Source organism: Fundulus heteroclitus, chromosome 7 (genome assembly GCF_011125445.2).
Source record: "Fundulus heteroclitus isolate FHET01 chromosome 7, MU-UCD_Fhet_4.1, whole genome shotgun sequence".
NCBI classification, from domain to species: domain Eukaryota; kingdom Metazoa; phylum Chordata; class Actinopteri; order Cyprinodontiformes; family Fundulidae; genus Fundulus; species Fundulus heteroclitus.
In genome coordinates, this window is record NC_046367.1 from 7,614,204 (window position 1) to 7,625,728 (window position 11,525).

Below are 11,525 nucleotides of genomic sequence, written 5' to 3' on the forward strand. Positions count from 1 at the left end.
CTGACTGAGCATGAGCTATTTTAAAGATCTTCATTCCTCTACACAATTATGCTCGCCTTTGTGTTGGTCCGTTGCATAAGATTCCAATAAAATACATTGAAGTTTGTGGCTGAGAAAATCTGAAACAATCCAGTGAGTATAAATACTTATGCAATGTCGCTATAGTCCTGTGTGGTTTGATCGCTGCAAAAACCACACACTTACACCACTCCTACAAAAGTAGGTTTTTATTAAAAACATACACAAACATAAATAATAAAACGGGATGTGGAAAAAAAAAATCTATCAATGAAGCTCTTACAGGTATGCTACAGTATTGTAGAACAAATATATCCATGTTGCTTTTGGCTAGGCATGTACACAGACTTGTCAAAAATTAAGATACATAAATATATAATTTGAAATAAAGCCCCTGTGTTTTAAAAACATGAAAGTGTGTCTAATGTTAACTTTAAGTGCTGCATAATGAATGTCAGACAGACATAAAATGTACATGCTTTTACAGCTGAGAGATCACTGTAACAATGACCTGTCCCTGTACCTCTATAGCTAATAAATAAATATTAAATGCATATTCCCATTTACCTCTTTGATGAGTTAAATGAAAAATTAAAATTTAAGTTAAAAGCTGAACCAAACTCAGTTTGGTTCCCCTTGTTAAGGACAAAAGTCCATTCATGTCCTTTACGGTCAGACAGTCCAGCTATCTTCATCGCTTCTTGGTTGTCACAATTAAAACAAGCAGGTGTCTTTAATTTCAACGACATTGTCAAGTTCTTGCAGTTGATGGCAACTTTCAACAGAAAATTGAGTGAGTCCTTGGAGGACACACTGGTTCTGGTTTTGAGGTAAGGCTGTGTATAGTTATCAGTAACAGTACTTCTACCTGCAGTAGAAAGACGTCACTTCACTGATGATTACTTTGCAAAACCTCACTTCAAAAACGTGGACTAACCCTTTTTTCGTTACAACTTTGTAAGCACAAGATAAGAATACCATCACTTGCCTTCTTATTTCCCACTGAACTGTTGAGTTGCCTTGTTCAAACTACCTAAAACCTTTTTTGCTTGCTGCTGCTGTGATAATCCTCTGATAACTCACAAGCAGATGCCCTGTCTACCTCCAAGTTCTTCTGGACACTTTCCAACACCCAGCACTGATAAATCCTTTCTCGCTGTCCATTCTGCCAATAAACTCCCTTCCTTTGTAGTTCCCTTCTTCTCTGCTTTACGTACTCTGTACTCCCATCGGTGTAATCTGAACCCAAACACATTGGCATACAAATCACAACACTAAAAATGTCCTTTAAAATTCCAGTGCTATTTATGATTAATCAGAAAGCTCTGTGGGAAAGTAAAAAGGTACGTTCTCAAAAAAAAAAAAAAAGGTTTTTACCCTTTTGTTTTAGATCACCTGATGATAGACTCCAAGGCTGTTTGATGAAGGGCAACGTGACACATAACCAAACACACGTGTGGAGTAAACAAATACAAAACCGGTTTTAACATTTGAACATCACAAATCCCTAGAAGTGGTTCCATCGGACACAAAAATGTTCAGTAGCATGTTTGCTCCCCATGTGACACAGTCTCAGTTACCCCACTTTATGGCCCCAAAGTACGTCCCTTCCGCCTCTCGGTCCAGCATCCAGGCATTAGATACTTCGACAAACAAGGCGTCTCCCTCAACCAGGTGAACTACTCGGCTCTGCTGGGCGCAGTACATGTTATAACTCATGTTGTTCCACTGCTTGGTGCTGCCTGTCTTCATCAGCAACACCTTCCTGCTGTTCTGTTTGATGCTCTTGTGGTAGACGTACTGGATGAGCTGGGCAGTGCTAACATCTTGAGCGCGTGTCCTGGCCTCACGGACCTCCTCTGCACCAATGTTGTAGTAGCGGAAGCAGGTTTTGGCATAAACGTAGTAGATGCCTGACTCCAACACCAGCAGGTTTCCGTCCTGATAGCCCATTTTGTTGAGGTTCCCATGCTGCTCATCCCACTTGATGTTAACCACGCTGTAATCATCTGTGTGATGACAAGAACAAAAGAGACTTTGGTTGGTTGACCACTTAGCTCAGACTCACTGGGTTCAGTCATTCATTGGTTGTTGGTAACAAACAAGGTTTGATGAATCAGTTGAGTTGACTGGAGGAAACTCAATAAGAGAAACAGAAATGATTATCAGACTTAAAAGTGCAAATATCTGCCTGTATCAATCATGGATGAATAGATGGACTGACAGATGGATGGATGGATGGATCACACCCAACAAAAATTGGTTCAAGTTGCACGATGGAAAACCAGTAGAATTTCTGCATTTAAACAGTAAGGGAACATGTTCACCAAAAATAAATTGAACAGTATGTGAATGGAACAGATTTAACGATGTAAAAACAAAAAGAACAACAATCACTAAGTGTTTATAGGCATGGCAGCCATACTGGACTAGAGGTTAAGTTGGTGAGGATCAACCAAGATTGAATACGACACTCAGGGAGAGATAAAGATCATCTTTCTTGGAACTCAGAAATTTTAACTTTCTGGCAAAAACCATAAATGAGTTGTTAGTTGAAAAAATAGGTAAGGTAAACACATAAGTGAAAACATTTCATAAAATTGGAAAAACATTGGTAATCCAATGACAAGCAATGAAAATAAAACAACACTGTCCTGACCGTCAACTCTTGGTTGCCTCAGGTGCTGATGTCATGTGACTTTTAGATAATATTCATTTCCAACATACTTGACTCAAGTGCTTTAATAGTGGCTGCAATGAGTCAAAGAAGTATCGGGAGCAGGAGTCTTTCTCGGGCCAGATTGTCCTCAGGCCCCTCGCTCTCAGACCTCTTCAGGTTCATAATTTTATTTATTTACTTTTTTGAATTAAGGAAATTGGTGTTGGGGCTGTTATTTCTTCCTTGTAACAATGCTTCTTGACAATATATCTTATACAGTTGGAAATCCTGTTTAGTCCCCTTCAAATGGTGCCAAATTTGTAAGGAAAATGCAACATTTTGTTTGTGGATTAATCCGATGAAAAACTTTCCAAATTTGTCTTCATAATGGTCACCAGCTTGGTCACACACTGCTGTGGGATGTTCCCCATCCCATTCTTCTACCAGCATTTTTCCTAAGCAGACATTGAGGTTATGCTGGTCCCTCTTGTCCAAACAGCACACCAAAGCTGATCCCACAAGTGTTCAATGGGGCTGAGGCAAGAACTGCAGACTGCAGGCCATCTTATCCTCTCCATTCCCAAATCCTTGGGGGCCAACAATGACATCTTGGAGGAGAAGCGTTTATTTCCTAAACGTAGTGATTTTGGGGTTGTGCTGGTGGCAGAATGTCATCTTAACGTCTCCATTGAGATTGCCTCCAATGATGACAAGCTTTGTTTTAACAGTGACGGAGACGCCGCCCTATACGATAACATTGCTTCTGTCAAAAGCTGACAGGGAGTATTTGGAAAGTTTTTCACGTAGGTGTCACAAAAACTCAACTCTGTAGGCCAACCAGCTCCAATGCATTTCTCAACACTATAAAATTTATTGCCAAGAACTATTTTGTTTGATTTAGCTATGAACAAAAGGGAAAAAATCTATCAAATACAAATGTATTTACATTTTTGTATATTAAGTATATTTGTTGAAATATGTTGAAATCCTGCAACCGTGACCCATCTCTCAACACGTAAAAAAAAACAGGACTTTTGTTTGTGAATGCTCTAAACGGTGGAAGCATCATGTCTGAACCGGGAGGGGATTCGTCCTATGTGGACCTTGACTCCATCATGTCTGCTAAAACTATTGCCACTTCCACTTCTACTAGGCCAAAACAATACACAATGCCAAATTTGTTGTCAAATGCATGTTATGTTTCTAGTGCGGATTCTGCAAAGGGGCAAGAAGAGAGCTAGAAGTTAGCATTTTAAATTGAACTGTCTCTCCAACAGTTGGCCTGAACTGGCCCGCCAGTACAGACTAAATGGCAATAACTGATTAGTCAGAGCAGAGAATAAGGGGAGTCATGGCAAAAGATAAAGAGCTAAAAATGCTCTAGTAACTGAGCAAAAAATTATTGGGGACACCCAAGACTAGAATCTAATGCAGGGGTGTCCAGCTGCAGTCCTCGAGAGCCGGTGTCCTGCAACCTTTAGACGTGTCCCTGGTCCGACACGCCTGAGTTAAATAATCAGTTAATTAGCAGGACTCTGAAGAACCTGACTGCATACTGAGGAGCTAATTGTGCTATTTGATTCAGGTGTGTGGGGCCAGGGAAACCTGTAAAACTTTCAGGACACCGGCTCTCGAGGACTGGAGCTGGACATCCCTGATCTAATGGTCCAAATGGAAAAGAACAAGTGTGCTTTGTGGTTAGGAGTCCAAAAAAAGCAAACTGATGGGACGACCGAGATGTGATTGGATCAGTATGGATCTATTTAATTCCTTTGGAGTTATTTACCAGGTGAGGAAGTTCTTGTACGGCAAACAGTGGTCATACTTAAGCTCTTGGGAAGAGCTGGTATGCAGAAAACATTTTGGAAATGACCATGAGCCTAAAGCTACCCTAACTACAAAACCACATGTGGATAGTGTTTGTGTATTTCTCCGCGGCGCCAGGGGGGAGACGAACGTTCCAAACTGCAGCTTTATTTACAAAAATAACAATCACAGAAGACATTTTATATCATCTCAACTCACTCTTAGGGAAATCCTGAGCCGTTCTGATTGGTAGATGAGCTGATGGGGTTATGACATCTTTGGGAGGTTTGCACCGGCTTTTTTTTCTCGGGTCTTTCAGGGCATTCAGCACTGGTTCGGTCTGCATATCCTGTAGTGGAAAGCAAGAGGGCTAATTCAGCAATCATTGACTTAGAAATGAAAGGTCAAAAACCATTCCTTGTGTTTGCTCTGTGTGGATGTGTGTGCACCTTTTGTGTGTCTGATTTCAATTGAAGTTTGTCGTTTGGAAACCTGCAATCACAAGTAGCTTTTTTTCCTTAAGCAACACAAAGATTTGGACATAACCTTCCAAAGCCGAGCTCTGCTTTCACTCTAAATGACAGGCTGCTTGTAAGCTTCGGGGTGGGAGTTAATGCAGATGTTAAGCATAGGGGCGTCTATGGACTATATGTCTGTATATATCATCTCCCTCCGTTGGCTACTTGGGTCCCTTCTACATTTGCGGACGTATTTACGGCTGGAGGCCTCGAGGCGAGGGGAACTTTACAGAGTGACTGAGCTTCTCCCAGATTTGGCACAAACCGTATATGGACTGAGCCGCGTTGTCTTCAGGCAAGACTGAGCATATACACTCGACAAAAACATGGTTTCCAAGCAAGTAAACACTTAGAGTGTAGGGGCTGCCAACTCTCCTCCACTTCTGGCAAGAGAATAACACAACGGGCTGAAGTGTTGTTTTCTGCTTCTACCTACATGATTGAGTTTACCCAAGAGACCACGAGTGTGAGTGAAATAAGATTTCTAATGTTGCCCCGCTCTAATGCATTTATCCACATTTGCAGAAGCAAAATCCACGGTAATACTTTGCGATGATTGGCAGATCGGGCTGTTATTACATCCCTAAAGATGTTTAAACTTGTTTTATGGGTTGAGGGTAGTTTCCTGCAAACCAGTAATTTCAGGAATCCTGGCCCTGTTATCTCACCATAACTCAGTCATTGTTAAAAAAAAATGGGATGGAATGGAAAGTGTAGATGAAAGGATTAGTGTTTTTAAGAACATGAAAACCACACACAGTCAGCCAGTCCAAAAACAGCCCAAAGGAACACTGTTAACATGGTTTTGCAACAACGCAATGAGTTAATGTTGCTCTTAGTATTTGCTCACAGGTCCAGACAAATTTGTATGGATTTCAGTTTTAAGATCTGTCTGTCATCCAAAAACAATTTGCTACACAAACAGCTGTACAGAGCAGTGTCTTGGAAAGTGACGAGCAGAAGAACCGAGCTAAGGTTAAGGCTTGGCTGCTTCTAATTGGCCTGCAATTCGAGGATATATCTTGATTTGTGGTGAGGTGCCTTGCTCAAGTATTTACATTTTCTAAACATACTACTGCAAACTACAGTGTACTGTTGGAATTTTATGTGACAAACTAACTTCAAAAGTCCCTTCTTGGTGATGGAGGGTTGTTTTTAACAAATTAAAAGCGTGGAATGCATTTGTATTAAGCCTCCTTGAGTCAATAATTTGTAGAACCGTATTTGCTGCAGTGACAGCTGCAGGTTTTCTGGGGTATTTCTCTACAGGGTTTGCACATTTACAGACTGAAATGTTTGACCATTATTCAAAGCAGAATAGCTCAGTCCAATTGAATGGAGAGCATCTGTGAACATCTTTTGTCAAATCTTGCAAACGGATTTAGGTCTGGACCCTGACTGGGCTGTTCTAACTACTCTGCTGTTTATATATTAATTTTGTTATCCATTTGTATGTATATATCTATTTTGTTTTGTCTGAACCATCAACACCAAGTCAATTTCCTTGTAAGTGCAAACCTACTTGGCAATAAACTTGATTCTGATTCTGCTGTCTCTGCAGCAGAAAAGCATCCCCACAGCACGGCACTGTCACAACTAAGTTTTTCTCAGACTGTATTTTTGACAATCAAGCGCATTGTTAGTTTTCCATGACACATTTTTGCATGTAGAGAAAAAAGTTCTGTGTTGATCTCTTCTGACCAAAACACCTTCCAAATGTTTGCTGAGTCTCCCACTTTGCTTGTGGCCAGCTGCTTTCTCTTAAAATGTGCCTTTTTTCTTTTCTTCCTATGGTTCTGTTAAGCCCAGATTTGTGGAGTGCACAATCAAAGTCCTGATCTGAAGATCTCTGCAGCTCCTCCAGAGTTACTACAAGCATCCTGGGGGCTTCTCTGAATAACCCCTTCTTTGTCTGACTGCCAGTTCAGGGTCGGCGACCATGTCTCATTTGGTTTGGGCTTGTGCCACTGAATTTTGAAAACCATCAAGCACTCCACAATAGTCCACTACTTTGCGTTTGTCTTTCACAATCCCAATGAGATAAATTGAAGTTGACTGTTGTAATTTGGCAAAATGTAAAAAAAAAAAAAAAAATTCCAAGCGCAATGAAAACTTTTGCAGCGCCCTATGAGAGACAGTTTAAACAAAGTCACGGCCTCTCTTCTTCTTCAAATCGAGGATTAAAACCTCGACATGAAGAGGAGCGGTCTCTCCAGGGAAATTCACCCAGCTACGACTGACTTGGTGGCGCATGCTTTGTCCGGGATCACCGCAGTGCATGCAGGCCTCAACTCAGCCTTTTAACTACTCACCACACACATCATTCAGCGTGTCCATTATGTTGATGAGTGGTTTCTGAGATTCTACGCGAGAACAAAAGTCCTCTCACTCAGAGCTCGGCCACCAGAGCAGATCGTTCTCTTTGTGTTTCTAAACACAGCGGACTCCTTCCACAGATCTCTGCACATTATAAACACTCAGATCATGAGCTGTGGCTGATTCACGGTCCTGCGTTCTCACCACCGACCACAGGCCCCGGCACCAAGCTTACATCTCCCATCAGAGAGGCCGAAATGACGGCCGTCCTCAGAGGCCCCGCTCTCTAACAACTTCACGCGCGGCTCCAGTGCTGACCCCCTAATTCAACATGGCGAGTGTCAAGTGTCACCCTGATGCATTATGAAAAGAGTCGCTGGGTTCCCCAGTCCAAGACAGGCTGGGTGGCTTGTCTCAGGACTCCATCAGGGATACCAGAGGCAAACACAAGCATGGAATTTCCTAGGAAATTAAAGTATTATGGGAAAGCAAGGGAAGTAAAGCTTGTTTTTGTGTCGTTTCGCTTTTCTCGATGGGCCAAGAAAGGCAGAAACTTTCCACGCAGGTTTTGAAAAATCTTCAGCAATTAAGAATTTACCATCCGATGCTCCGGTGATTGCCAGAGGAACACTGTGACCACTGACGCCGGCGAGCGGCTGACCGACGCGACGCGAGTTACCGTCCAGCGCACGGCGCGGGGAGCAGGATCAGTCAGAGTTGAGGGGAAAAATCTTAAGTGAGAAGCGATTTTTCGTCTCTGAAGGTGTTTGTGTTGCTGCGGTCTGACCTCGCTCCAGCCCTGTGCGACCAGCTGGGGGTTTTGCGCTTGGATTCACAGGAAACACACCCGTGGGAAAATCATGACTCCGAAAAACCTGCTGATGCTAATTCGACTCTTTTAAAAACACACCAGTGCGTGTAAATACGCCGTACTTCCTCCTTCATCAGTGACAAGAAGGAGTACCTGCTGTGCCTCTGGGACATTATGCTTGGCTCAGAAACTGACACCGGAGCATTTCAAGATCCTAACCAATGTTCAGATCACATTTCTATACAACACCTGTAGATATTAGTGTGATAAAGTGCAACCATGAACGTCATAGTATTGCACTGGGATTTATGTGAAAAACAGATTATAGGATATTGCATAACTGCACTGGAAGAAAAAGAAATATTTCTAAACGTGCCTTTTTCAAAGTCTTGTCAAAGATTCTGAATTGGATTAATTTCTGGACTTTGACTAGGCCATTGTCACACGTGGATGAGCTTGGTTCTAAACGATTTCATTGCATCTCTGGCTGTATGTTTAGGGTTGTCATTCTTTCGGCAGGACAACCTCCACTGCAGTCTTAGTCTTTTGCAGCCTCCAACAGCTTTTTTGTTTTTCAGGATTGAGGACATTCTTCCCACAGCATGATGCTGCCACCACCATGTTTCATAGTGGTGAAGATCTAATCAGGAGCATGTTAGGTGTGAGTTTTCCTCCTCATGTTATTTTGATCAGTTTAAAAAACATTTATGCACAACATACAGCTGTCCTGTCAACAGATTCTCCCGCCTGAGCAGTGGACTTCTGTACCTCCTCCAGAGCTACTTCTCTAAAACTCTCCTTGCCCATCCTGTCAGTTTAAACTCCTGACCCGTCCCTGCTAATCCCCAGGCTTCACAATGCTGTTCCCATGTGGACTACTTGTATTTGCTGCATTGTTTTGTTTTGTTTCATTTTCTTACTTATAAGAGAAAAGGGCCTGAATACATATCCACTTTTCCTGTTTTTTTGTAAAACAAATTCAAACCCATTTATTTATTTTTCTGCCTGTTCACAATTTGCGCTGCTGTATACCATGAAGTGAAAATAAAATCCCTTGAAGTCTGTGGTTCTAATGTGGCAAAATGTGAAGAACTTAAAGGGCAGAGAATTCGTTTGCAAGAGACTGTGAGCCAAGAAGGAAAACATGTTAAATGAAGTAAGCCTGACTCACCTCCATGGGATGATGAGGAGTCGGGGACAGATCTACCTGCAGAGAGAGATACAGGGCAGGTTAGAGCAGTGGGGGTACAATCAACTAATCTAGTCTGCCCCTCTGACGTCCAGGTGTGGGACGAGACAATGTTCCTGACAATGTCCAGCAAGGCTTTCAGCGAGCTTAGTGTGCATGTGTGTGTGCATGTGTGTGTGTGAGAGAGAGAGATAGAGAGAGGGGGGGGGGGTTAAGTTATTTTCCACATGTTTCTCTGCATTCCACTTCAACAAGCAAAGTTAAATCCACACAGGAACAAAGCTCCAGTCAGAGAATCCTGTTTAAAGCCTCCTCAGATCAGCTCATCCTCTTTAATGGATGGTCCTGCTTTGTTCTCCCACCTTCAGGAAATTCTGCAGGTGTCCAAGCAGATGGGGGTCTGTTTCTGCACTCGGACCACACACACACATGCACACAAACGGTGCCAGGCTTAGTTAAATCCTGCATGACAATCCAGCGAGACCTTTTAAACTTTCCTCCTCTCTCCCTCCCCTCTCTTTTTTTAAAAAGCTCTATCTCCACCACATCCAGAACATAGCCACTGGAAGCAGTCTCTGCCAGAGAAATGTAACATAAGCTCCCCAGGTGAACTCAGAGGAGAAGACATCCAGTCTGCTGCATTTGCTTGTCCCGACATGACAATTGTTCAGCTGCGAAGCCGCCACAAAGCAAGGCAGATCACCCAGGCAGAACCTACATAAACGCCGTTTCTCAGCACATGTGGCCCAGAATGTGTGCGATCATGAGCTGGTTAGCCGCCTTGTGAAGGACTGACACCAAACTGCATTCCTTACATGAGCAACAAGTTAAAAGCACTTGAACTCAGCCAGACCTCTCTGGAAAAACAGCCCTGCTTCTCCTCCAACGTTTACAACTCATGACTCATAAATGGCAATTGGAAGCCGCTGATGGCATGTAAACATGCGCATGAGAAACGGCAGCCTCAAGTGAAAACATCTGCAAACAAGGCAAGGCGAGGGCTGACATTTGACTTGGCTGAGGACGCCCGCTTGATGTCATCTGAGCGCAGCGGAGACCTTGCGAGGGGAAGATAACTGGCGGATCGTCTGTCGTGGAAAGTCGCTCCGAGGGTTCGTGCGATGCTATCAGGCCCTCGGTGAGCGGGTGCAGCGCCTTCAAAGAGACGCAGAGAGCGCACCAATCTGCAGATTTACACCGCCTGTCTCTGTGCACGGCGGCGGATTGCTTCACTTCTACAGAACATGCCGCCAGCTTCATAAAGCCTGCGCCGAGGAGCTTATCTCCCACTTTATGGCGCTGTTAAGTTGCGCAAATAGCCCGTTTTGGTCGGACTGTCTCGATTCGCTGTTGGCGACTACATTTGCACACAACAAAGAGTTTGAGGCAAAACTTCCTTGATTTCGGGGTTAGAGGTGAGCGCTTCGCAGAAGAGATCAGAGCCCGATAGCAGTGTGACGCTTTGCGCCTACCTCTTGCAGGTAGCCGGTCAGGTGCAATAAGATCGCGACGCTGGAGGCCACCTGAAGCAATCCCATAACAGCCAGGGTCCCGATGAGCAGCGATCGGTACGTGGGCTCCGAGCTCGGAACCGGCGGGAAGCGCTGCTGCCCCGCCTCGATGTCCATGGTGTTCCGCAGGTAGGCTCTGTACTCGCTGCTGTGCGTGGTAGCTGCCATGGTGCGCGCTCCGTGTGCTCTGCTCTGCTCCGATCCGCCCCGGGGACAGGTCCCAGACTCAAAGCAAGGAAGGAAGCCGAGTCAGCGAGAGTCCCTGAAGTCGGCGGTGGGTTGTGCTGAGAGAGGGCTCAGCCAATCACAGGGATCCTCTGGCTGTCAAGAGCGATGGAAGCGAAACAGACCACGAACCGGGTCGACCTGAGTGCGCTGCAGGTGAAGCGGGCTCTTTATGGCCCCCGAGGCTCCGTGCAGGGTTGTTATGCGGCCCCCGCCTTCTGCGCGCCGCTCCACACCCCCGATGACACACAGTCTCAGAGATGAGGCGGAATTAGCCACGCAGCAGAGATGAAACCAGAAGGATTAAGCAGAAGATTCTCTGTCATCAAAACAATATTAATCTGAGCAGTAAAAATGCGAAAAACACCGCTGCGTGAACAGTTTTGGATTAGGTATATATTGCGAGCAATCTTAAATAACGTTTTTTTTTTTTTATCCCGCAGTTATTCGCAACTTTCATTGAATTGTTTAA

The 11,525-nt window shown here is 44.0% G+C and overlaps 1 protein-coding gene across 1 annotated transcript; it reads right to left on the minus strand.

The window, feature by feature from the left end:
- Positions 1 to 208: 208 nt before the first annotated feature.
- Positions 209 to 11,280, minus strand: tnfsf11 (TNF superfamily member 11). The gene is made up of 4 exons (XM_012876362.3): positions 10,790 to 11,280; positions 9,300 to 9,335; positions 4,703 to 4,832; positions 209 to 2,027 (listed from the first exon to the last, which is right to left on the minus strand). The coding sequence occupies exons 1-4, from the start codon at positions 10,994 to 10,996 to the stop codon at positions 1,591 to 1,593; spliced, it is 810 nt and encodes a 269-aa protein (XP_012731816.2). The 5' UTR covers positions 10,997 to 11,280; the 3' UTR covers positions 209 to 1,590.
- Between the last annotated feature and the right edge of the window lie 245 nt (positions 11,281 to 11,525).

Bases quoted from the DNA above. Each gene is read 5' to 3' on its own strand.
- tnfsf11 (XM_012876362.3), bottom strand. From the start codon at position 10,996: ATGGCAGCTACCACGCACAGCAGCGAGTACAGAGCCTACCTGCGGAAC. The intron at 9,336-10,789 runs GTAGGCGCAAAG...CTCTCTCTGCAG, and splicing joins TGACCGGCTACCTGCAAGAG to GTAGATCTGTCCCCGACTCC. The intron at 2,028-4,702 runs GTGAGTTGAGAT...GTCATCACACAG, and splicing joins GGCTCAGGATTTCCCTAAGA to ATGATTACAGCGTGGTTAAC.